The sequence below is a fragment of the Astyanax mexicanus genome, chromosome 17 (genome assembly GCF_023375975.1).
Source record: "Astyanax mexicanus isolate ESR-SI-001 chromosome 17, AstMex3_surface, whole genome shotgun sequence".
NCBI lineage: Eukaryota > Metazoa > Chordata > Actinopteri > Characiformes > Acestrorhamphidae > Astyanax > Astyanax mexicanus.
In genome coordinates, this window is record NC_064424.1 from 31,966,166 (window position 1) to 31,993,542 (window position 27,377).

The 27,377-nt window shown below is 35.3% G+C and overlaps 2 protein-coding genes across 13 annotated transcripts in view; both read left to right on the top strand.

Annotated features, from left to right (window-relative positions):
- The window catches only part of LOC107196801 (zinc finger protein 239-like), a 40,213-nt gene that overhangs the window by 1,990 nt on the left and 10,846 nt on the right, over positions 1-27,377 (top strand). For 3 of the 12 annotated variants that reach the window (XM_049466154.1, XM_049466159.1, XM_007230999.4), the window contains exon 1: positions 23,804-24,097. The exons of 3 other annotated variants lie outside the window; for them this stretch is intronic. Coding sequence is in view for 2 of the 9 variants with exons in the window: in XM_007230996.4 (XP_007231058.3) it covers positions 19,565-20,485 (921 nt within the window). In the remaining 7 variants the exon portion in view is untranslated. Of the gene's footprint in view, positions 1-8,012; positions 10,022-17,660; positions 17,783-19,366; positions 21,227-23,803; positions 24,098-25,182; positions 25,326-27,377 lie in introns of those variants that run through there. 6 more of the 12 variants (XM_007230995.4, XR_001518849.3, XR_007425003.1 and 3 more) reach the window with 6 other exon arrangements.
- Positions 12,385-17,019, top strand: LOC107196817 (zinc finger protein OZF). Its single transcript, XM_015608506.3, has 2 exons — positions 12,385-12,791; positions 14,149-17,019. The coding sequence occupies exon 2, from the start codon at positions 14,314-14,316 to the stop codon at positions 15,580-15,582; it is 1,269 nt and encodes a 422-aa protein (XP_015463992.3). The 5' UTR covers positions 12,385-12,791; positions 14,149-14,313; the 3' UTR covers positions 15,583-17,019.

The following is a 27,377-nucleotide window of genomic DNA, read 5'->3' on the forward strand; positions in this document are numbered from 1 at the left end:
AATAAGTTATATTACTGTATAATTTTGGATTAATTGGGTACCAAACTCAGAAAAAATGTCTATTCAGTTGTGTATAAACCAGATTTTAAGGTCACATAAAACCAGCGAATCAAATTGTTATCCAATGCCACCAAGACAGTCTTGAAAAACACATTCCATACTATTAATGACGTGAGTAACAAGTGATTTTACTGTACCATTTTGGAGTAATTAAATATCAAACATACGAAAAATGTTGATTCACTTTTGCATAAACCAGATTTCAGAGTCCTATAAAACCAGCAAATCAAATTGTTATCCAATTACACTAACAAAGTCTTGAAGAACACATTCTATACTAGACATGAGTGTCAAGTGATTTTACTGTATCATTTTGAAATAATTGGATACCAAACATGGAAAAAATGTCTATTCGGTTGTGCATAAACTACATTTCAGAGTCCTATAAAACCAGCAAATCAAATTGTTATCCAATGGCACTAACAAAGTCTTGAAGAACACATTCCATACCATTAATGACATGAGTAACAAGTGATATTACTGTATAATTTTGGAATAATTGAATACCAAACTAAGGAAAAATGTCTATTCGGTTGTGCATAAACCAGATTTCAGAGTCCTATAGAACCAGTAAATCAAATTGTTATCCAATGCCACTAATAAGGTCTTGAAAAACACATTCTATACTATTAATGTTATGAGTATCGAGTCATATTACTGTATCATTTTGGAATAATTGAATACCAAACATAAGAAAAATGTCTATTCGTTTGTGCATAAACCAAATCCTATAAAACCAGTAAATCAAATTGTTGTGTAATAAAACCAAAACAGTCTTGAAGAAAATATTCCAATCTACCAAGAACATTAGTCACAAGTGATATTACTGTGTCATTTTGGAGTAATTGGATAGCAAATTTAGGAAAAAATGCCTGTTCAGTTTTGGAGTCCTATAAACCAGCAAATCAAATTGTTATCCAATGGAACCAAGTCCTTCTTGATAAACACATTCCATACTAGTTTTATAGGACCCCGAAATCTGGTTTATTCACAACCAAATAGACATTTTTTTAAAGTTTGGCATCTAATTCATCCAAAATCATACAGTAATATTCTTTGTTACTCATGTCATTAATAGTATGGAATGTGTTCTTCAAAACTGTCTTGGTATCATTTGATAACAGTTTAATTTGCTGGTTTTACAGGACTCCGAAATCATGTTTTTCCACAACCGAATAGACATTTTTCCTGAGCTTGGTATCCAATTACTCCAAAATGATACAGTAATATCCTTCGTTATTCATGTGATTAACAGTAAGGAATGTGTTCTTTAAGGCTGTGCCATTGGATAACAATTTGATTTGCTGGTTTTATGGGATCTTAAAATCTGGTTTATGCACAACCGAATAGACATTTTTTCTAAGTTTGGTATCCAATTATTCCAAAATGATACAGTAATATCACTTGTTACTCATGTCAATAATAGTATAGAATGTGTTCTGCAAGACTGTCTCAGTGTAATTGGATAAAAATTTGATTTGCTGGTTTTATGGGACCTTAAAATCTGGTTTATGCACAACCGAATAGACATTTTTTCTAAGTTTGGTATCCAATTACTCCAAAATGATACAGTAATATCACTTGTTACTCATGTCAATACTAGTATAGAATGTGTTCTTCAAGACTGTCTCAAAGGCATTGAATAACAATTTGATTTGCTGGTTTTATGGGACTCCCAAATCTGGTTTATGCACAACCGAATATAATTTTTTTCTATGTTTGGTATCCAATTACTCCAAAATGATACAGTAATGTTCTTTGTTACTCATGTCATTAATAACATGGAATGTGTTCTTTGAGGCTGTCTTGGTGGTATTGGATAACATTTGGATTTGCTGGTTTTATAGGACTCTGAAATCTGGTTTATGCACAACCGAATATACCCGAATATACATTTTTCCTATGTTTGGTATCCAATTACTCCAAATTGATACAGTAAAATCACTTGATACTCATGTCATGCATACTATGGAATGTCTTCTTTAAGGGTGTCTCAGTGGCATTGGATAACAATTTGACTTACTGGTTTTATAGGACTCTGAAATCCGGTTTATGCACAACCAAAGATACATTTTTCCTAGGTTTGGTATCCAATTAATCCATAATGATATAGTAATATCCTTTGTTACTCACGTCACTAATAGTATGTTATGTGTTCTTCAAGAATGTCTTAGTCGCATTGGATAACAATTTGATTTGCTGGTTTTATAGGACTCCCAAATCTGGTTTATGCACAACCAAAGATACATTTTCCTAGGTTTGGTATCCAATTACTCCATAATGATACAGTAATATTCTATGTTACTCATGTCATTAATAACATGGAATGTGTTATTTAAGGCTGTATTGGTGGCATTGGATAACAATTTGATTTGCTGGTTTTATAGGACTCCGAAATCTGGTTTATGAACAACCGAATATACATTTTTCCTAGATTTGTCAATCAACCCAAAGTATAATTAACAGTTACTCTTTAATTCTCCCTTTTGACGTATCAACCAGATACGTCAGTATCCAATTACTCCAAAATGATACAGTAATATTCTTTGTTACTCATGTCATGCGTAGTATGAAATGTCTTCTTTAAGCCTATCTCAGTGGCATTGGATAACAATTTGACTTGCTGGTTTTATAGGACTCTGAAATCTGGTTCATGCAAAAGTGAATTAACATTTTTCGTATGTTTGATATTTAATTACTCCAAAATGGTACAGTAAAATCACTTGATACATATGTTATTAATAGTATAGAATGTGTTTTCCAAGCCTTTGTTAGTGCCATTGGATAACAATTTGATTTGCTGGTTTTCTAGGACTCTGAAATGTGGTTTATGCACAACCGAATAGACATTTTTCCTAAGTTTGGTATTCAATTACTCCAGAATGATACAGTAATATCATTTGTTACTCATGGCATTATTAGTATGGAATGTGATTTTCAAGAATGTCTTGGTGGCATTGGATAACAATTTAATATGCTGGTTTTATGGGACCTTAAAATCTGGTTTGTGCACAACCGAACAGACATTTATTCTAAGTTTGGTCTCCAATTAAGCCAAAATGATACAGTAATATCATTTGTTACTCAAGTCATTGATAGTATAGAATGTGTTCTTCAATAATATCTTGGTGGCATTGGATAACAATTTAATTTGCTGGTTTTATAGGACTCCGAAATCGCAACTGAATAGACATTTTTCCTAAGTTTGGTATCCAATTACTCCAGAATGATACAGTAATATCATTTGTTACTCATGTCATTAATAGTTTGGAATGTGTTTTTCAAGACTGTCTTGGTGGCATTGGATAACAATTTAATTTGCTGGTTTTATAGGACTCTGAAATCAGTTTTTTTCACAACTGAATAGACATTTTTCCTAAGCTTGGTATCCAATTACTCCAGAATGATACAGTAATATCATTTGTTACTCATGTCATTAATAGTTTGCAATGTGTTCAATGTGTTCTTTGGCATTGGATAACAATTTAATTTGCTGGTTTTATGGGACCTTAAAATCTGGTTTATGCACAACCGAACAGAAATTTTTCCTAAGTCTGGTATTCAATTACTCCAAAATGATACAGTAAAATCACTTGATACTCATGTCAATGATAGTATAGAATGTGTTCTTCAAGACTTTGTTAGTGCCTTTGGATAACAATTTGATTTGCTGGTTTTATAGGACTCTGAAATGTGGTTTATGCACATCCGAATAGACATTTTTTCCAAGTTTGGTATCCAATTACTCCAAAATGATACAGTAAAATCACTTGATACTCATGTCAATAATAGTATAGAATGTGTTCTTCAAGACTTTGTTAGTGCCATTGGATAACAATTTGATTTGCTGGTTTTATAGGACTCTGAAATGTGGTTTATGCACATCCGAATAGACATTTTGTCCAAGTTTGGTATCCAATTACTCCAAAATGATACAGTAATATCACTTGATACTTATGTCAATAATAGTATAGAATGTGCTTTTCAAGACTTTATTAGTGCCATTGGATAACAATTTGATTTGCTGGTTTTATAGGACTCTGCAATCAGGTTTTTGCACAATCGAATAGACATTTTTCCTAAGTTTGGTATCCAATTACTCCAAAATGATACAGTAATATCACTTGTTACTCAAGTCATTAATAGTATAGAATGTGTTCTTCAAGACAGTCTTGGTGGCATTGGATAACAATTTGATTTGCTGGTTTTATGGGACTCCGAAATCTGGTTTATGCACAACCGAATAGACATTTTTCCTAAGTTTGGTATCCAATTACTCCAAAATGATACAGTAAAATCACTTGATACTCATGTCAATAATAGTATAGAATGTGCTTTTCAAGACTTTATCAGTGTCATTGGATAACAATTTGTTTTAATGGTTTGTAGGACTGAAATCTGGTTTATGCAAAAGTGAATCAACATTTTTCGTATGTTTGATATTTAATTACTCCAAAATGGTACAGTAAAATCACTTGTTACTCATGTCATTAATAGTATGGAATGTGTTCTTCAAGAATGTCTTAGTGGCATTGGATAACAATTTGATTTGCTTGTTTTATAGGACTCTGAAATCTGATTTATGCAAAAGTGAATTAACATTTTTTGTATGTTTGATATTTAATTACTCCAAAATGGTACAGTAAAATCACTTGATATATATGTTATTAATAGTATAGAATGTGTTTTCCAAGCCTTTGTTAGTGCCATTGGATAACAATTTGATTTGCTGGTTTTATAGGACTCTGAAATGTGGTTTATGCACAACCGAATAGACATTTTTTCCAAGTTTGGTATCCAATTATTTCAAAATGATACAGTAAAATCACTTGATACTCATGTCAATAATAGTATAGAATGTGCTTTTCAAGACTTTATCAGTGGCATTGGATAACAATTTGTTTTAATGGTTTGTAGGACTGAAATCTGGTTTATGCAAAAGTGAATCAACATTTTTCGTATGTTTGATATTTAATTACTCCAAAATGGTACAGTAAAATCACTTGTTACTCATGTCATTAATAGTATGGAATGTGTTTTTCAAGACTGTCTTGGTGGCATTGGATAACAATTTGATTTGCTGGTTTTATGCGACCTTAAAATCTGGTTTATACACAACTGAATAGACATTTTTTCTAAGTTTGGTATCCAATTAATCAAAAATTATACAGTAATATCACTTATTACTCATGTCAATAATAGAATGGAATGTGTTCTTCAAGATAGTCTCGGTAGCATTTGATAACAATTTAATTTGCTGGTTTTACAGGACTCCAAAATCAGGTTTTTGCGCAACCAAATAGACATTTTTCCTAAGCTTCGTATTCAATTACTCCAAAATGATACAGTAATATCATTTGTTACTCATGTCATTAATAGTATGGAATGTGTTCTTCAAGAATGTCTTAGTGGCATTGGATAACAATTTGATTTGCTTGTTTTATAGGACTCTGAAATCTGATTTATGCAAAAGTGAATTAACATTTTTTGTATGTTTGATATTTAATTACTCCAAAATGGTACAGTAAAATCACTTGATATATATGTTATTAATAGTATAGAATGTGTTTTCCAAGACTTTGTTAGTGCCATTGGATAACAATTTGATTTGCTGGTTTTATAGGACTCTGAAATGTGGTTTATGCACAACCGAATAGACATTTTTCCTATATTTGGTATTCAATTACTCCAGAATGATACAGTAATATCACTTGTTACTCATGTCATTAATAGAATGGAATGTTTTCTTCAAGACTTTCTTGGTTTCATTGGATAACAATTTAATTTGAAGGTTTTATAGGACACCGAAATCTGGTTTATGCACAACCGAATATACATTTTTCCTAAGTTTGGTATTCATTTACTCCAAAATGATACTGTACAATCAGTATACATGCATGACATTAATAGTATGGAAGGTATTATTTAAGGATTTCATGTTCTGATTTAAGAAGAATTAGATTTTTTTGGTTTTATAGCACTCCAAAATCCCTTTTATACAAAACCGAATAGATAGATTTGGTATTCAATTACTCAAAAATGATACAGTAATATCACTTCAAACATATATCTGGGATACATGAGAATAAGATCTTTAAGAATTTAGGGCTGTGATTTTATAACAATTTGATTTGCTTATTTAATAACACTCCAAACCTTTTCAAAACGTTACACTGTTCTACAGATAAGAAGTGGTCTTTCTGGTGTATATTTGTGGATTAGACCTCGTTAAATCATGTTTATTTAGGTGTAAAACTCGTTTCTGTTCCATTTTAAGTCTCTGCACGAGAAGCGCCAGTCTCCGCTCCTCCGGGTGCGCTGTGCACGCTGCTACAGTAAAACACGGTTTAGACGCGCACTCCAGTTTTCGGTGTGGATAGCGCGACCGAGCGTTTTCTAAGTGCAGATGGCGTGACCGCGGTAAAAAATCTGTGGTTAAAGGAGCTAAATTTAAAACATTCACCCAAACACCATACATCTCCCATTAACCGTTATGTGGAGGGGAACTTAGTTATTAGACTGCGAGGCTGTTGGGGAGGATTCTGGCTAAATGTTTTAAGGATAAAAGCAGACATATGGACGTTCAGGTGGATGTTTTACATTTAGCACATTCAGCCACAGACGCAGCTCCTCTTTTTTGGAAGTTAAAAGGAGCTCCTCAAAACTGCAATCACAACCGTCTTTTTTGTGTTGTGTTCATAACACTGCTCTTCAAGCTTCTTATAGTTATTGTGAGATAGGGATGGGCAATATGGCCCTAAAATAAAACCTCGATATTTCATGGTATTTTCTTGATAATGATACTCTTGTTGATATGATAAAATACTGAATTAACACTACTGCAACAAAATGAAAATTACATTTTATTATTGTATATGATATGATATGGCACACCCCTAACTGAGATATTTAAAAAATACAAGTATGTTCATCAGATTTGTAACAGAATATTATTTGTCTATTATCTGATTGATATTATTGATGTCATCTGTCTCTATAGTAGTAGTATCCTGATGTGATAATTAGGGGTGGGTGATATGGCACGATATTTCAGGGTATAATATAATTTACAATATTCAAAAATGTTGGCAACATTATTGCATACTTTACGATATGGCACAGCCCTACTGTGAGACCCTTTAACTAATTGATGATTATACTACTCATTTTATATGTTTGTCACTATCAGTGTAGTCTATATCAGTGATCTGCTGATGGAAAGTAAGTTCTAAGACAAGTAAACAAACGTACCTCCTGCAGAATAAGATGGATAGATACATATATATATATATATATATATATATATATATATATATATATATATATATATATATCCTTGCATTCACCAGATAATCACAATATATACTAGTGCATCTCAAGAAATTAGAGTATCACTGAAAAGTTACGTTATTATATGATATAAATATGAAACTTATATTTTATATAGATGTATTTCACACAGAGTGATCTATTTTGAGCGATTATTTCTTTTATTGTTGTTGATTATGTCTCCAAAAAAATGTATATTAAATAAGCCTAATCAGTACTTTTGGCAGTGTGGACAGTGTGCCAAGTCCTGCTGGAAAATGAAATCTGCATCTTCATAAATGTTGTCAGCAGAAGGAAACATGAAAACACTGCACTGAATTTGGACTTGATATAACACAGTGGATCAACACCAGCAGATGACATGTCTCTCCAAACCATCACTGATTGTGGAAACTTCACACTAGACCTCAAGCAGTTTGGCGTGTGTGCCTCTCCACTTTCCCTCCAGACTCTGCTCCCTTGATTTCCAAATTAAATGCAAAATTTATTGATGGTCGGTGATGGTTTAAAGAGCCATCATATCACATTCTAATCATTGTATACTTAGTCCAGAAAATATAATGCATATTGGTCCTTTAAATAATTTAGTTGCATTTAACCTGTATTTTTATTGTCTTTTCCAGAATGAATCCCCTCCTGTTTTATGTCTTCTCCTGTTCCTAGTCTTGGCTTTCCTTCAAGTCAGAAGTTTATCTCTGCAAACATCCACTCAGGAGATTTTGCAAAAATCAGTGTTAAGCTGCTGAATAAGGTTAAGGATTAGACACCCAGAAGAATTTCCGGCTCAGACAAATGGAGCCAAATTCAGTCAAGAATAAATCTCCCCAATGTTTAGATTGTGGAAAGACTTTTAATCACCGGAGTACTCTCAAAAAACACCAGCGCATTCACACAGGAGAAAGGCCGTATCACTGCACGGACTGTGGAAGGAGTTTTAATCAACTGAGTCATCTCTACACACATCAGCGCACTCACACAGTAGAGAAACCACATCACTGTTCAGACTGTGGGAGGAGTTTTAATCAACTGAGCCATCTCAACACACACAGACGTATTCATACAGGAGAGGAACCGTATCACTGTTCAGACTGTGGGAAGAGTTTTAACCACCTGAGTCATCTAAACACACACCAGCTTATTCACACTGGAGAGAAACCATATCACTGCTCAGACTGTTGGAAGACATTTAATCGACTATCTAATCTTAAAACACACCAGCGCATTCATACAGGAGAAAAACCCTATCAATGTTCAGATTGTGGGAAGAATTTCAATCAGCTGTGTAATCTCAAAACACACCAACGCATTCACACAGGAAAGAAACCTTAGTACTGTCCAAAGTGTAAAATCTGTGATTGTAGCATAGCAAATAGGGGTGTAAGAAAATATTGATATATTGAAGCAGTATGATATTTTGTTTTTTGCAATACTATATTGTTTCTTAATCCCAGTATAGATTTTCAATAACTGGACCATGGATTCAGTTGTATCAGCAATAAACAAAAGTTACTATCCCCATCTTGTTGTACAACCAATAGTGATTAATTCTGGCATTTACTGCCATTTAGTATTGTTTTAATCCTATAAAGTTTGTACCCTGTTTATATCTCAACAAGTAGAAAAAGTTATGCCATGTTATTTATTCTGTTAAATGTGAAGTAATTCAAAGCACAAGTGAAGTCTCCAAGTGAATGTGTTTAAGCTCTGCAGAGAATGTCATTCTGTGAATGTGCCCATTTTCATGTAATTATTTCTACCATTGCAACATGTGCTACATTACTGGAACATAGACCCAGAACATATCATGATAGTATACAACTCTTGGCAAAAAATTTAAATCGCCAGGAAGTTCTTTCAACTGTTTAATTGTGTAGAAAAGTATAATCACAGAGGCATGCCCAAAACGACCTCTCTTTAAAATACCAACCTTCTGGCATTAGGAAAAAGAAAGAAAGAAAATCGTTGTAGTCTGTCACAATTGTGTTCTTAGATCAAGTAGAGGAAAGAAATAGGAAATCACTCAATTCTAAGGGAAATATTATGGAATATCGCCGTAATTTGCAGTTTTAAAACACACAAACATATATGAGTGCACACACTTTGGAGAACTGTTGCTCAAAGCAGATTGGCATGAATCACGACTCCAAAACAAACATATCAGTTTAAACAAAGCAGAGGATTATAAAGCTTCTTTAAAATGATAAATCATCACGGAATGTTGCAAACTGTGTCTCTAAAATCTGGACAATGTACAAACAAAAGGGGTGCCATGGGTTGTAAAAGGGAAGCATACAGGTAGACCAAGGCATCCAGTTAGCACATTTAAAGCATTCCTTGAAAACAGAAAATACACACCAATTCAAATTAGAAGAAAGTGAATTGTAACTGAAGTCAATGTCTAACTAAACATGCATTGTGTAAAAAAGCACAGTAGCACAGAAAGCCATCATTAACACCTAAACAAAAAGAATGTTCCAGTGGGCTAAAGATCAGCAATCATGGAGTGTGAATGACTGGATGAAAGTAATGTTCAGTGATGAATTGTGAATTTGCACTGGGAAAGGTGATAATGATGTAACTTTTGTTTTGTTCTGGTCCAATGAAATTTATAAAGATGACTGCTTTAACAGTGCTTGGATGTGAAAGACTGATAATTTTATAGGTAGTTTATTTACTATTGTAAGGATACATGAGTATTGTAATGAACAAAGTAGATTTGGTATATAATTTCATATATTTGCAGGATCCTTAAGGAATCTTTTAAGCCAGTTAATAATAAAAGATTGGTAAAAGACTGTCCAAAACATTAAGACCACCATCTGCTATATTATTATTTTAAGACACTTCTGTACTATACTATACTATACTATATTCATAAGTAAGAAAGTCCATGTGAATTGTGAAATACACAGTACATTTGGCAATGTTTTATCAACACTTTTAATGTTAAATTTGCTTATACTGTGCAGGTTGAAATTTATTACTTACAGGGTTAATTTATTACTAAGCTAATTATTACTAATAGTGTTAAGTGGTATCTTATTTTTGTCCGCGGCTTAAAATGTGAATATCGAATGAGACTTTTCTTCATAATGTACTTCAAAAAAGCGTACACTGCCAGTTTAAATTTATTACATAGAAAGTCATATATTTAAAGCCTTTTTTGTTTTACTTTTGTACTGTATGACTTAAGTCTTTGAAAAAAATAAAAAAATGTGTTATCCCATATAATTAGAACGTTTAATTTAGAGTTAAGTTAAGTAAATTAGTATACAAATAGTATAAATACTGCGTACTGTTCATTCTGCTTCAGCATATTCAGCCACAATCATGGGGAAGAGTGTTGACTTGTCTATATTGTCCAGAACATTATCACAACCCCTCCCACATGGTGTTTGAGCAACAGAAGGTATTTTTGTTTGGTTAAGATATCGTGCATTTCTTGGTTTCATAACCTATAAGCCAAAAAACTCTTTTTTTATGTGTAATAACTATAAATTATGAGTTTGCCTTTTGGAAACAAAAAATCAACATTTCAGTTACACTCTTTTTAAGATACATAATTATATTGTTTGAATTTTTAAAGCCCTGGAAAGTAATCATGTAAAAACCTCCAAAGTAGCAACTTCACAGAAGATAATGTAAAAATATTTTCTTTTTCTACTTTCTTCATTCATTATGAAACTTTGACAACGTGTAAAGAACAGCTGCCAGATTCTAGTCAGGTTATTACATGGAAATGCGTTTTTTTTTTGTTTTTTTTTTTTTGTCTGACTTATATGTTAATGAACAGAAACCTACTGGATGTCAGCAGTTTAAGTAGTTTTTATTTCATTTCTTCACTGAAAGCAGTGAACACAAGGGTTTATTCATATGCTAAATTTCTATAAAGGTGTAAACTGGAAACTGTCAGCAGGTAATGAATACTAAATATCACCACTGCTGCCTGGAATCCAGAGCGTTTTCACACCTGAAACTGCGGACCTGAGTCTGCACCAAGGTGCGTGCAGGCGCGTCACAGTCCCGAAATTCATTTTTTTTAAAGACATTCAGCTTTTGTAGTATGTTTACTATAAATCCTGGTGCATTATGGGAGTTACAGTGCCCTCAAAATTATGTTCCAATTCCGAGATTCCGATATATAATTCGGAATCTACGATTCGTAAATATATAGTGCCCTAACACGGAAATACGGAGCCGTTTTGCTCACAGTCTGTGTTTTCCATTTTCACTGTGTTTTACTGCTACAGTAAACTAAATAGTCTCTCCCTATATACCATAACAGTAATGAGGGTGGGGAGCCTTTCGGTTAAAACCCATTGTTATTTTACTTTACATTACTTATTTTATATGTATTTAAATGTTTTTTTTTTTAGTTTATTAAATTAATTTTTGGCGTAGTGGTTTGTCCTGCCCACCATAGACATCAAATGCTGCCACTAGCAACTAAGCCTCAACGCATTCTATTTATTTCAATAAAGTGCAACAGCAAAGCTAAACTTCAAATTAATCCGGCTGCTGCGCTGCTTCACATATATGGATATATAAAAATACGGATTTGAAAAAATAAATAAATAAATATATATATATATAATAAGACACCACTTCAGTTTCTAAATCAGTTTCTCTCATTTTGCTATTTATAGGTATATGTTTGAGTAAAGGAAAATTGTTGTATGTATATTAATATTTTTACATTTTATATATATATATATATACATGTGGATTTATAGAACTAAAGCTTACAATGAGGCTGATTTATTTGATTTGATCTTAAAATCTTTTTTTTATTAATTGTATATATAATACAATCCAACATAATGAAATAAATAGACACAATATTAGGTCATATTACAATCAACATCACAAATAACAAACCTAAACAATCAAACAAACACAAAAAGAAAAGGTGGAATTCAAACAAAATTGTGACATTTCTTATTATTTAATTGTCGAAAAAAGTCTGAATGAACAAATGTTTAGCATGAGGGTATCTTTTAAGCAAATTTTATTTTATGTATATAATATTTACCTAATTAATCAAATTTAACTTAAAATGCTAAATTTAGGATTGCCCACAATGTGAAGCGTTATATGGATTTAAAAACGTCACGGACACGCCCACGAAGCGAGCCTAGAGATCAGCGCGGCTCGTGAACACTCCAGTAATCACACTTCCCCCTGCAGCTCAGTAGGTGGCGGTTGCCGTTTAAGGATCAAACCCCCTCTCCACATTCGGGTGGTCTGAAACTTACCATAAACCTGAGAGAAGCAGAAGAAGAGGAAGAAAAATAAGAAGGAGGGAAAGAAGAAGGGAAAGGTGGAAGAGACGGTCTGTTATTGGGGTCTTTTTGTCCCTCATCTGTGGGGGATTAGGATCAGCTGAACTGTAACGTTAAAAGGTATGAAGAAGTTCCACTCGTAAACACTCATTTACACATTTACACACAGAAACTAACATATACATCAGACGCTGCAGTTTTTAAACAGCACAGGAGCAGCAGATCATTCTCCCGGGAGCCTACCTTGATCATCTGCTCCTAGTTAGTCAGTTTTTATATTAATTTAATATTTTAGAACTCTAGATTAATAGATTAGAGATATTTTACACAGAACTGTCCAATCCGGCCCGTGACAGTCCGCCCTATTGGTGCAAAACCAGCTACACAGGAGGCTTGAAGCATTTCAGGTTAAAAAGCTCAATAACGCTTACCTCTTCAGTCGCTTTTTATTAAAGTGTTTTTGATCTACAAACAAAAAAGTTACTAGTATCACCGTTAGCCTCAAGATAACGCGGTTGGATAAAAGGGAATTCCGGTGTGAAAAGGACTTGGGTTGCAAAGAAAATATTACACCCTTAACAAGCTCAAAGTAGCTCCACACTTCACTGGTAGAATTCTGAGAGTACTGACATTAAAAATAAGGCACTGAGAACTTAGAAAGTGAACCGATAGTTTATTTCAAACATTTTTGGGCCATTCCACCGAATAGGTGCCATGTGCTTGTTGCAACTTTTTTAAAATCTTTTTTTCAGCTCTGAATCTAATAACACATGAATTTAACAATTAAAAACTTGTACTGGTCGCACCCAGGCAGCTTTATTTCATTTTTTACAAGGCTTTTAAGTGGTTAAATATGGAATATGGTTAAAAAAAAAAACTCGTGTGACATTAAAATAGCATGTTTAAAATCAAGTCCACTAACTGGAGGGAGTCAAACAGAATGACATACTGGACAAAACAAAATGACAGGTAATGTTTTGTAAAATATACATACATAGGAAAGATGTTAAATGCATGTAAACCTGTTTTTAAATAAAAACTATGCAGTTGGACAATTCAGGCATCAAGGCATTAACCTCTATGTTGTGTACTAAAAAAAAGGACAGTACAAATATTACAGAACATGGGTATCATTTATTACATTACATTTGGCAGACACTTCTGTCCAAAGCGACTTACAATAGTGAAGTACAAAAGTAATAGAAGGTAAACCCATCTTTAGATAGGGCCTATCTATTATAAAGTGAGCTATAGTAGTACAATAGTTTACAGCATAGTACAGCAGCAGTTCATTCACTAAATACATTTTGCACTTGTAGCCTGCTGTCAACTAGCTGCAGAAGCAGAACAAACTCTATAGTATAATGGTAATGTGTCCCAATAGTTTTGTCCATACAGTGGGGCTGATTTTTTTTTCCAGGAGTTAAACAATCTGTTTTTATTGCATTTGACCTTGATTTTTTTTTGTATTTTCCAGAATAAACGGTATCCTGTTGTCCCCTGCTTCTGCTATCGAATTTCCTACCTGGCAGCAACAAGCACCCAATCAGGAGGTTTCACAAATACCAATGTTAAGCTGCTAAAAAGGTTCCAGAACAGTTTCCAGTACCTGCAAAAGAAATTTGTTACATTGCACTGACAAATGGAGCCAAAGAGTAACCACCGTTCAGATGGTGGGAAGAGTTGTTCTCACAAAAGTGATCCTAAAACACGCAAGCGCAATCACACAGGAAAGGAACAGCATCATTGCTCAGACTGTGGAAAAAGTTTCAATCATCAGAGCCTTCTTAACATACACCGGCGCATTCACACAGGAGAGAAACCCTATCACTGCACAGACTGTGGAAAGAGTTTTACTCAGTTAGGTAGTCTCCAAACACACCAGCGCATTCACACTGGAGAGAAACCGTATCATTGCTCTGACTGTGGAAAGAATTTTATAAGCAAGAGTCATTTAACATCACACAAGCTCGTTCATACAGGCGAGAGACCACACCCCTGCTCAGAATGTGGTGCACGTTTTTCTCAACTGAGCAATCTCCGTGCACACCGGTACATTCACACAGGAGAGAAATTGTTTCACTGTACAGAATGTGAAAAGCGTTTTAGTCGCCCGAGTTCTCTCCAGGAACACAAACTCGTTCACACAGGTGAAAAACCACATTGCTGTTTACAGTGTGGAAAGAGATTCGCTAGACGGGGTGGTCTTAAAGCACACCAGGCCACTCACACAGGAGGGAAACCGTATCACTGCTCAGTGTGTGGGAAAAATTTTCGTCACTCAAGAACTCTAAAACTGCACCAGTGCCTTTACCCAGGAGAGAACCCGTATCGATGCACAGACTGTGGAAAGACTTTTAATCACCAAAGACATTTGATCTCACACCAGCGCATTCACACAGGAGAGAAACCGTATGAATGCAAAGACTGTGGGAAATGTTTTAGTCAACGAGGTACCCTCAAACTACACCAGCGCATTCACACAGGAGAGAAACCCTATCACTGCACAGACTGTGGAAAGAATTTTAATCATCTGGGAATTTTCAAAATGCACAAGCACATTCACACAGGTGCGAAACCGTATCGCTGCTCTGACTGTGGAGCAAGTTTTAATCAACCGGGTAATCTCCAAGCACACCGCCGCATTCACACAGGAGAGAAACCGTATCACTGCTCAGAGTGCGGGAAGAGTTTTACTTGCCAGGGTGCTCTCTCCACACACAAGTACACTCACACAGGCCTGAGACCGTATTATTGTCCAGTATGTGAAAAGTGCTTCGGACGTTCGGGTACATTAAAGAGACACAAGTGCACTAAAAGCAAAAACACTCCTTCAACTACCCCAGGTCCCAATGCAGATCCTAAAGTAAACAGAAGAGGGGCAATTAAAGCCACCCCAAAAATACTATAATGTTTAGGCTGCTTGCAATCTGCAGCCATTATCATTATGCTTTTGCTCTGTTGGGATGAACTGAGAATGAGAATGAACTGAGCTCAGTCGGAAGACACTATATGAACTATCGGATGTCTCTGACATGCTCCTAACCTCTAGAGGATGTCAAAGAATGGAAATCTATGAATGTAATATTTCAAATTAAGCAAGTGCGTTCAATATTTTTTCTTTTATTATAGTTTACATAGTAAAAAAAGTATTATTACTTGAAATCTGTGTTAGGTTAGGACAGCAAACTCCCAAGGGTGCACTCAGTGTGCTTTTACTGTTTTTTCTTTCTTATATCCCAGTTGTTAAGTAAAATGTAATATATTTTAGATTGTACACTTGGATGCATGGTTTTGCAACTGTCATTAAGTAGAATTGCAAGTTTTCATGTAGTTTTCCCATTTGGTCTTTCATCATTATGTGGTATACCTTATTGCCAAAAGTATCTGTTCGCATGAAGCTCTCTGTGCTGTGCTGTTCTTGAGCTGATCCAAAGGCCACATTAACCCCTTAACGCCTGTTGTTGCAAATATGCGACTAACCGTTTGATTCAATCAACCTGCCAAGATAGCGCCTGCATTCCCCCAATGCCTGTTAGTGCATATTCGCTACGGACCTAGGAACCTTGGTGACAGTAATTGGTGTTATTTATTATTGAATGCCTGCTGTTGGGTGCATAAATAAAACATTGATTTTTCACTGTTATATTACTCTGTTATTGTTATCTTAGTATGGACCATTATGTCTGCTGTAGCAAATTTGCAACATACCAAATTTACCCCAAATAGACCATATTGCCTGTTGTTGCAAATTTGCAACATACCAAAATTTCTATTTATTTTTGTGCAAAAGTGAAATTAATAATCTCAACAATATTTACTATCTACTTAAAGGTAAAACACACATGAAACATTTTTTCATATACAGCTACATTAATTCAGGCGTTAAGGGGTTAAGTTCTGTGTATTATGCTTCTCACTTTAAAAGTGAGTACTTTTCACAACTAGACACAGGTGCTGCATCCTGTCACAGTACCAAGATGGAATTTACTTAGCTCCTGAGAGTGACCCATTCTTTCATACATGTTTGTAGAAGCAGTCTGCACACTTGGTTAAATACATGGGAGGGTATGGAATTAATGGGAAGTAAAATAAAAAAAAAGTATTATGATAGTTCCCATCATTTGGATAGAGTTCTATTTTGTATGTTAGGTAAACACAAGACATGCTGATGAAGTGATCCAATTAACTGTTAGCCCAAATAAAACATTATTCCTAGTCTAGAGCAGTAGTTTGAGTCTGTTCTCTGCTTGTCTTGTGTGGTATAACAAGCACACACATCTTGTACTGACCTGCACTCATATATTCTGAAGGGATTCGTTAGATCCCTCCAACTGTCAATTACCCTATATATATATATAATGTTGAAAAAAGGATGAGTTCATGTTAAGCTTTTTTCTAGGCGATGGTCTTAAAAGACATCCTCAGTGTATAGGTGCGAGAGGAGAGGAAGAGAGAAAACAATCCTATGGTTAACAGAATGTTAATAAGCTTACAACACTGTAGTAAATCTGAGTATAAAGAATGTTACCCACCACTTCCAATCTGATTAAACATTTAAACTAAAAAAAACACAAAAGTAAAACAAATAAAACATGACCATACCCCAGCAGTTACTGCAAATGGAATAGACCACTTTTTTATCCCGTTTTCCAATCGTTTTTTTTTTATTTTATTTGCTGATGAAATGTAAAATAGTGTTTTTAAAAAAAGGCAGAAGGTTGAGGGCAGTACGTTGATTCAATGTTAAAATTTTAACGTTTGCACAACCATTTAATATTAAACAACAGACTTTACTTCAACCATATTTCAACCACACTTTAACGTTGAAGGTCGGTTGTGTGCCAGACGAGATTGTTGTAAATAATCCGATTACATTTTTGATATAGATGATTTTATTTAAAAGTCCTTTTCTTTTTTGGTGATTTATTTTACTGCTGTGATTAAGTCTTGCTTCACACTACAGATCAGTAGGTGGCGGTAAAGCACCTTTAGTTGGTTTTCCAACCTCTAGAACCTCTAAAGAAGAGCTCCACAGTCTACAGCTGGAGTGTTTTGGGGTCTTTTTTCTCCACATCTGTGGAGGATCAGGATCAGCTGAACTGTAGAAGGTATGGAGAAGTTCCACTCTTCAACACGCTGTTCTACATTTACTCCTAGACTCGCAGAAACTACATCTACATCAGAAGCTGCAGCATTTAAACAGCAGCAGATTATTTACCCAGGAGCCGCTTCATCATCTGATCCGCATGCACTGTCTAAACAATCCGAGCTGAATTGATCTGAATCGATTCAGAGCGATTCTTAAAAGCGACTCTAATAACAGCAGATCAGCGAGTTAACAGGTCAGATCAGGACTGTATAAACGGTACACACTGCTGGATACTGGACAGGTTAAATTAGGTATTGTTCGTTAACGTTAGCTTATTTACCTCAAAACTTCATATTATTGTTCCCAGTTTACCTGATCAATTCTTTATTACATTAAATCAGGTCTGCTGGTGTAATTTAACAGATCCATGCAATGGCAGGAGTGTATCCAGAATGTATAACACAACAGTTTTATTTTGCATATCATACTGCAGCTAATTAAAAATAATTTAGTATTTGTACTAATCAGTAATTATTCATGTGTTAATTGCGGTCACTCGTTGATTGATCAAAATTGACGTGTTAACACATACAGTTAATCTGAAACTTTAATGCATTCATTCTTTTATTGCACATTAATCATGTGACAAAATTGACAGAGCCTGGTGAAGCATTAGCAGTTTTATACAGTGTTTTAACACAGCAGCGCTCACTGTTGAGTTCAGAAGGTATATTTCCTTTTATTTATGCTGAAGTGTATGCTCTCTCTCACTCACTCACACACACAGCTGATGGCACATTTTCTCTTTTTAAGCTGTTGAGTGTGGAATATGGAGCTACACTAGTGTTTATTTTCTCCATTAAAAAAACTCAGATAAATTCTGGAACTCAGCACATTACAATATGATAGGATAACAATAATCAAAACTACCCTGAATTTTTTATAGTACAGTAAAACTACCTTAAGGTTTTATAATACACCAAAACTACCTGAGCTATTATAATACAGTAAATCTGCCCTGAGATATACTACCCTAAGATATTATAATACAGTAAATCTACCTAAGCTATTACAATACAGTAAAACTAGCCTGACATATTATAATACAGTAAACTACCCTGAAATATTATAATACAGTAAAATTGCCCTGGAATATTACAATACACTAAAACTACCCTGCAGTTTTATAATACAGTAAAACTACCCTGAGATATTATTATACAGTAAAACTACCCTAAATTATTATAATACAGTAAAATTACCCTGCAATATTATAATACAGTAAAATTACCCTGAGGTAAAAAGGAACCCTGAGATATGCTTCAAGACAGGCAATTACACAAAAAAATAAATTGCATGTTCTGGTAAAAATAGTGAAATATTGTGGAATATAAGTGCAGTCAATTGTAAAGTGAGCTGTAGCATTAGTGCAGCAGTATACAATATACTACAGCATCACTGCTCATATTCATAATGCTTTTTATGGTAATATGAAGGTGCTTTGAAAGCTTTGTCCATGTAGCAGAAGTGACATTAGTATTTTTCAGGAGTTTAAATAACTGCATTTGTTGTATTTTACTTATGATTCCTTTGTCTCTTCCAGAATGGATGCCATCTTGTTTTAAGTCTTCTTCTTCTAATATCAACATAACAACCTGGCTGAAGTTCATCTCAGCAAATCACAAATTCAATCATGAGCTATCACAAAGATCAATGCTAAGCTGCTATAAGGTTAAGTACGAAGCACCCAGGAGAATCTCCAGTACCGCCAAAGGGGCTTGGTACCTCCCAAAGACCAATAATGCCAAGACCAGCCAAAAAGAAAACTCATCAGTGTTCAGACTGTGGGAAGAGTTTTACTAAACATAGTAATCTCATAACACACCGACGCATTCACACAGGGGAGAAACCGTATCACTGCTCAGAATGTGGAAAGAGTTTTTCTAAACAGAATAATCTTATAACACACCAGCGCATTCACACAGGGGAGAAACCGTATCAGTGCGCAGACTGTGGGATGAGTTTTAATCGACTGAATACTCTCAAAAAACACCAGCGCACTCACACAGGAGAGAAACCCTATCAGTGCACAGACTGTGGACAGAGTTTTAGTCAACTGACTAATCTGAACACACACCAACGCATTCACACAGGAGAGAAACCATATTCCTGCCCAGACTGTGGAAAGAGGTTTAATCGACTGAATACGCTTAAAAAACACAGACGCATTCACACAGGCGAGAAACCGTATCACTGCTCAGAGTGTGAGAGGAGTTTTATTCAACAGAGTGATCTCAAAACACACCAGCGCATTCACACTGGAGAGAAACCGTATCACTGTTCATTCTGCGAGAAGAGTTTTAATCAAGTGAGTCACCTCAACACACACCTACGCATTCACACAGGGGAGAAACCGTATCACTGTTCGGTCTGCGGGAGGAGTTTTACTCGAAGGAGTCATCTCAACACACACCAGAGTACTCACACAGGCTTGAAACCATATTACTGTTCAGACTGCGGGAAAAGTTTTAGTCAACTGAGTACTTTCAACAAACACCAGAGCCTTCACTCAGGAGAGGAACCTTATTACTGCACAGAGTGTGACATGAGTTTCGAGCATTCTGATACATTAAGGAAACACAAGTGCACTAAGACCACGGGTCATGATGATAACACTCTTTTTACCATCCAAGGTCCCAATATAGAAGATAAAGTAAACTGAAGGGGCAGTTAAAAACAGACCAGATTGAGATTGGAAAAGTGTACAGGGTCAAAATTGTAATTTAGAAACAAAAGGGGAGGTGACCAATCTTGAATACTGCAGCAAGTAATGGGCAATGTCTTGAAAAACACGGGCAAGTGGTGGTCACGTAGCATAAAAAAGAAGGCCAGATTTTTTATATAGACAACCGCACAATCAGATTTGTTTGTGGTTCACAATTTATCAACACAAAGTTGCAACAACAACCGACAACGTTTCTTATTGGTATTAAGGATTTGTACTGGCTGAGATCACATCCGACAGTGAGACATTGCTTGCTGTGTTGTGGACTTTTCACAAAGACTGCCAAACAAAGTCTTCTTTGGTAGTCTTTGGATGATCACTACATGGTTCATCCACAGTGCCAGTGTCTCAGATTTTGGCTATGAGTGATGCAACAGTGCTGTGTGAATTTTGTGGTCTTTCTGGGTGTTGGCAGTTGCAGTAAGCAGCTGTGATTCAGAAGCTGCAGAATCAAGTCAATCATGTCTTCTTTCGTCAATTCCATCTTCATTTACCGGTGACAAACAACACCAAGTTTAAATTGCCTTTGCAGGAGAAAATGTGATTGCAGCCATCTATTTCTTTGAAATTTCTGGTCTTCTTTGATAGCCTAAAATATAGACCCCCTCACCCGTTATATGCTGAGGTATTAGACACTATATGTCATTTTCCCTTTTGTTTCGTAGAAATAAAATAAAGGAATGTGTTAGGCCTTTTCACTCAACCTGTATATTGAACTATGAGACATCAAACTGTCTTTGACATGCTTGTAACCAGTGCTGAAAATGGCCTTTAAAAAGTGAAAATCTAGTAATATAGTGAATCAGATGCAAATGTATTCAGTCCTTTCAATTACCTGTAATTTATACCATGGCTTTGATTAAGTCTGTGTGAGACACCCAAGGGTGCTCTCAAAGCCTCACTAACATAACTCCTCATCTCTCACTTTCTTTCTCTCTCTGGATTGTGAATGTGTTGACCTGTCAGTTTACTCTATTTTACTGTATTTTGTTGCTTTTATGTAAATGTAACGTAAGTAAAATGAAATGCATTTTAAATAGTAAACTCTGACTTTTATTATCTTTCACTGTTTTCACCTTTTGATATTTTAACAGTCATTCATTACATTTAATCTTAGTCATTATGAGGTAAATTTACCAACAATATCACTGTGTTCCAGTCTGTAAGTAGAGTTCCTTTCAGGAGATATGGTGAATGTAGTGTGTGTAAAATTAATGTTGATGTAACATGATTATATGATTCTCACAATCCCCACTCTTAATTTATCCCAAAATTGTTTTGTCGAGTAAAGGTCAGGACCCTGGGCCACACCAAATTTAACATTCAGATCTTTGACATTCCAAAAAATCTGAAATGTGTTTAGTCAAACAAAAACCATTACATGTTTAAAGGTCTTGCTTTAGGTTTGCTATATGTTTACTTTCTATATTTCTCAGATAATGGTTCCAGTATAATCAATATTATTTAATAAATCCTGTCCTTACTGTAAAATGCTAGCCGGTTCTGTTTTTTTAAAACTTAAGGTTTATTTCTAAGAATGGATTTAAAATAGATTATTATTTGTATACATACTACTGTATAAATTATTGTATAAAACATAATAAATATGAGTGTATAACTAGCATTGATATGAGGGAAGAAGGTCATACTATCATGTTTACTCTGGGGACTCAGTTTCCTCCCATAGTCCAAAAACATGGGAATTAGAAAATGAACTATGATTCATTGTAATTTTCTTATTAGCTTTTTTTTTTTTTTTTTAAATCAGCTGATATACAGAGATTGGGTTTTATTGTGAAAATGTCACAGCTAACAAATAAGCCTCATAACTTTGTAGGACTTTTATCTTGTCAGATGCAAAAGTTTAGTGTTTCCATAGCTCCACAGTAGCACGCTGTTCTACATTTAATCCTATAATGTATAATGTAAAATCAATGATTGCATAAGACCTCACCCCCATTAAATCGAGGTCATCTCACACTTACATTTCAGATTTTTGCAATTAAATTACAAGTAGTCATAAAGTTAATTAGATATATAACTTGAAGTTATGACTAGTCTGTATTCCAATTGAAAATTGCTAGACTTAAATTACTGTTTTTAGGATATCTTATATATCTTTAATAAATCTGAAATTAAGGTTCGACTATAACACCCTTGCATTTTAACAGGGCGCCCAGGAAACTTCAAGCTGCACCAGACTGCTCTTTTTCTTTAACTCCAGTCTCCAGCTAAGCTATCCCAGCAACAGCAAACGCACTTTCACCGCGGTTTACGGAGGGTTTTGGGCGAGTTTCGATAAGCGGGGCGTGGCAAACTCCCTCATTCACACTCTGGCTGCGTCCAGAAACCCCAAAAGTGTCTCCTTTTTCCTACCGATCCTCCTCCTCTCCTCCGTGACCCGGAAACTGATTTCGTGACGCCATCTTGCCGCCTGTCCGAATACCGTAGGAGACGAAAGAAGCCGCTTAAAATCCACCTGTAGTAGGCTTCCAACGGAGGTTACATCAGTGTATCCTACTCCGGAAGACTTTTAAGGATTTTCCAATGACATCACTGCATCCACGCCCACAGAGCACGCGAAAATGGGGAAGGCAACGCCCAAATATACGTCATAAACATATTCATTAACTAGGTTCCTTATCTAATTAAACAGCCAGTAAAGCAGTAATATAATTTATAGTTTAGATAAACTGTATGCTCAGTAAAACTATATTTATGACCCTATGTGTATCATGTTATACATATAAAAACATATATTATTTATAATGTATATATATATATATATATATATATATATATATATATATATATATATATATATATATATATATATATAATTTTAATTAATTCCTTTATTTACTTATTTATTTTAACTTAGGGACTGATGAGGAACTGAATCCCTCATAAGGCTGAGGTCAGACAGGGCTGCCAGAGTCACTGGCCAGAGATGCGGCCAAAAATGCGGCTGGGAGTAAACAGGATTTTATTGGAATATCTGAATTTTTAGCTGTGTGTGATAGTAATGTTCTGAAACGTGCTGAAAGTGAGCGTTGTGATTGGCTCAGTTCAACGGTAGTCAACATCCTATCTAAAAGGGATCAGCTGTCCCATTTCCCCAATTACAGCTCCTTCCCTCCATTCCTCCTCCTCCTCTCCTCGATTCCTCCACCTTCTTCCGGGGTAGGAGAGGAGGAGTAGGAAAGGAGGAGTAGGAGAGGAGGAGTAGCAAAAGTTTCTGGACGCAGCCTCTGTCTGCGGACTTTGGGGGCGTAACGCACGGTATTAAAAGGCAGTCTAGTCGCGCTGATTTCCAAATAACACCGGGCAATTTAACAGGGCGAACAGAGCACTTCAACCTGCACCAGACTGCTCTGATGGAGATATGTGGAGAATGTGTTGCAGGACTTTTATTTTGACAGCTATTTTCCAGATTGGAGCGGATTTCCGGACCTTCACAGTGGCAGGTGTACGGAGGTCTACGGCTGGAGAGTTTTGGGGTCTTTTTCCCACATCTCTAAATGATCAGGATCAGCTGAACTGTAGAAGGTATGGAGAAGTTCCACTCTTCAACACGCTGTTCTACATTTACTCCTAGACTCACAGAAACTACCACCCTGCAGAGTTTACCTCCTGCCATGATCTCACACACCTGAAAATTAAACTCCTTATGTTACATAGAAACATTCTAGACTGCAGCGTGCAGTCCCTCTAATACTGCAAGGTAGACCCCCAGGACCGGAAATGAGAAACCCTGGTGTAAACAGTCCAACAGTCAAATTTATTCAAATCCTAAAATGAGTTCATGTTCAAAAAGTTCATGTGGAGAAATTGAGCAAAATCAGAGTTTATAAATGTTTGATAGGAAAGGAGGAGTTTCTAGAGGCAGCCAGAAAGTATCTCCCGTACCTGAACGTTTCCACCATATTGGTGCCGGCAAGACTGTCTTGTAAACAAATCTGAATAAGTTGGGGAGTTTTGCTGTTTCAAAAGCAGTTTTTTTATGTTGAACCTTTTTTGATCTATGTGTAAAAATATTAGTCTGTCTATGTTTAACCTCAACAGAGTGCCGTGTGCATTAGTTTAACCTGAAGCTGACATGGTGGAAAATAATGTAATGTCATTTTTCTTGGGTTAGATCATATGGAAAAGTGTAATTATGATATAAAGCATGTGAAATATTTAGAAAGGGAATTAGCTTTTTCTGTTGGTGTCTTCATCATTGTATTTTTTTGTGCTCTAGGTCAGAACACAGCAGTGTAAAATATTTTTAAAATTTGGAAAATTGGCATCTTTGTATTCTAAAATTTGATCAACAATTAACAAAATTGTGAAATCTAAATCAAGCAGTGCAACGGGCAGACCATATTTTTCTAGAAGTGAAAGGATACAGATATAATCCAATAGGCAGTTACAGGCATATACATTTATGAGATAAAGAGATGAAAGTTTACTGATCCCCAAAGGGGAAGTTAACATCTTACAAAATAGTAAAATATAGTACAATAGGTATATTATGGAATATAAGGGCCTATTATGGTGATATGAAGGTGTCCCAACAGCTTAGTATTTATTAGGAGTTAAACAACCTGCATTTGTAGTGTTGTATTTTATTTTTTCTTTGTCTCTTCCAGATTTTCTCCTTCTTCTAATATCGATATTTCTACCTGGCTAAAGTTTATCACCGCAAACATCCAATCAGGAGATTTCACAAAGCTCAATGTTAATCTGCTGAGAGGTTAAACACGCAAACCACAATCTCCAGTTCCTGCAAAAGTACCTCTCTTGGTACATCACACGGACCAATGATGCCAAGTCCAGCCAAGGAAAAAATTCACCACTGTATAGACTGTGGGAAGAGTTTTACTAAACAGAGTGATCTTAAAAAACACCAGCGCATTCACACAGGGGAGAAACCGTATCACTGCACAGACTGTGGAAAGAATTTTAATCAACTGAGCCATCTTAACACACACCGGCGTATTCACACAGGGGAGAAACCCTATCACTGCTCAGAATGTGGGAAGAGTTTTACTAGAGGGAATAGTTTCAACTCCCACCAGCACATTCACAAAGGTGTGAAACCGCATCAGTGTTCAGACTGTGGAAAGAGTTTTACTCATCAGAGTAGTCTCAAATCACACCAGCGCACTCACACAGGCTTCAAACCATATTACTGTTCAGACTGTGGGAAGTCCTATAGGTATTTAGAAACATTTAAGAAACACATTTGCATTAAGAGCAGTCCTGAAAAACAGCAATAACACTCCTTTTACCATTCAAGGTCCTAAAGCAAACTGGGTAATTGAAGACAGTCCCCAAACACTCTTATTATGGATGGTTTCATCAATGTATAAACTTGATGGATTTATTATCTTTAATTTGTAATGTCTCAAGATGCAGGGGAGATGGATTTGATATATTTTTAGGGGGCTGAGATGTTCTGCTGAAGGCTGTTACCAGTTTACTTTTGCTGCGTTAGTTAGAACTGAGAATGAAAATGAAGTGAGTTCGGGTGGAAGAGTATGTATAAACTATGGTCAACAAACTATCTGGGTGTGCACATAAAATCAGTGTATCATTTGTTCTTTTGATATTCAGTTAAGAATCCAAAATGTACTCAAAACCATTCATTATTTTATTTTTTTATATATATATATAATTAGAAAAAAAAATAAAATACTATAACAGCTTATGTATGGTGTTTTTTATTTATTTGATGATCCAAACAAAAATAAGAAATACAAAAAGAAACCAGGAGAATCTGTGTATCATTTGTTCATTTGATATTCGATTGAGACACTATGCATACTGTACAATATGCATACAAATGCAATTAGTAGAAATTAGTTGTAACAGGATAACTTTTTTAGTGAAACATCAGGATATTAATGTCACATCTAATACACATTTTTAGAATATTGGAATAAATGATCAAATTGTACCAAATTGTAATATAAATTGCCCACTTAAATAAACATATAAAAACATTGAATTATTATTATTATTTCAGACCAGCTATTTTACTTTTGTATAAGGATATAGATTCAAAGCAGCTCTTATATAAGCCATTCATAGACATCTGTCACACACTGCATTATATACATTTTTATATTATCTTAATTCAACTTTGACACTCATATCATGCTTCAATAAATATGTTTGATCTTGATATGGTTTATATAACCCACAGACCGTCATCCTGCATCAGTAAAAGCTTTATTTCCTTTAGCTTCCAATGAAAGTCTGGCTTCTGGTTGAAGGTATTTTGGTCCATTCTTCTTTACAAAACATCTCCAGTTCAGTCACATTTGGTGGTTTCTGCTTTAAATCACACCACAGATTTTCAATAATATTCAGGTCTGGGGACTGACATGATCATTCTAGAATGTTGTACTTGTTCCTCTTCATGAATGCTTTAGTAGATTTTGAGCAGTGTTTAGGTGTTTAAGGTCGTTGTCTTGTTGAAGTATCCAGCCCCGGCGCTTTAACTTCAACTTTCTCACTGATTCTTGATCATTGTTCTGAAGAATCTGCTGATATTGACTGGAATCCATGAGATCCTCAACTTTAACAAGATTCCCCAGTACCTGCACTGATCACACAGCCCCACAGAATGGTGAACCACCACCAGATTTTACTGTGGGCAGCAAGTGTTTTGGAATGATGTTCTCTTTTTTTCAATGTATACCGCACTCCAAATAAATAAATTTTAGCTTCATCAGTCCACAGCACCTTAGCATACCTCAAGCAACTCTGTTTGTGGCGTGTGCACAGAAAAGGCTTCTTCTGCATTACTCTCCCATACAGCCTGTCATTGTGCAAAGTG

Bases quoted from the DNA above. Each gene is read 5' to 3' on its own strand.
- LOC107196817 (XM_015608506.3), top strand. From the start codon at position 14,314: ATGGAGCCAAAGAGTAACCACCGTTCAGATGGTGGGAAGAGTTGTTCT.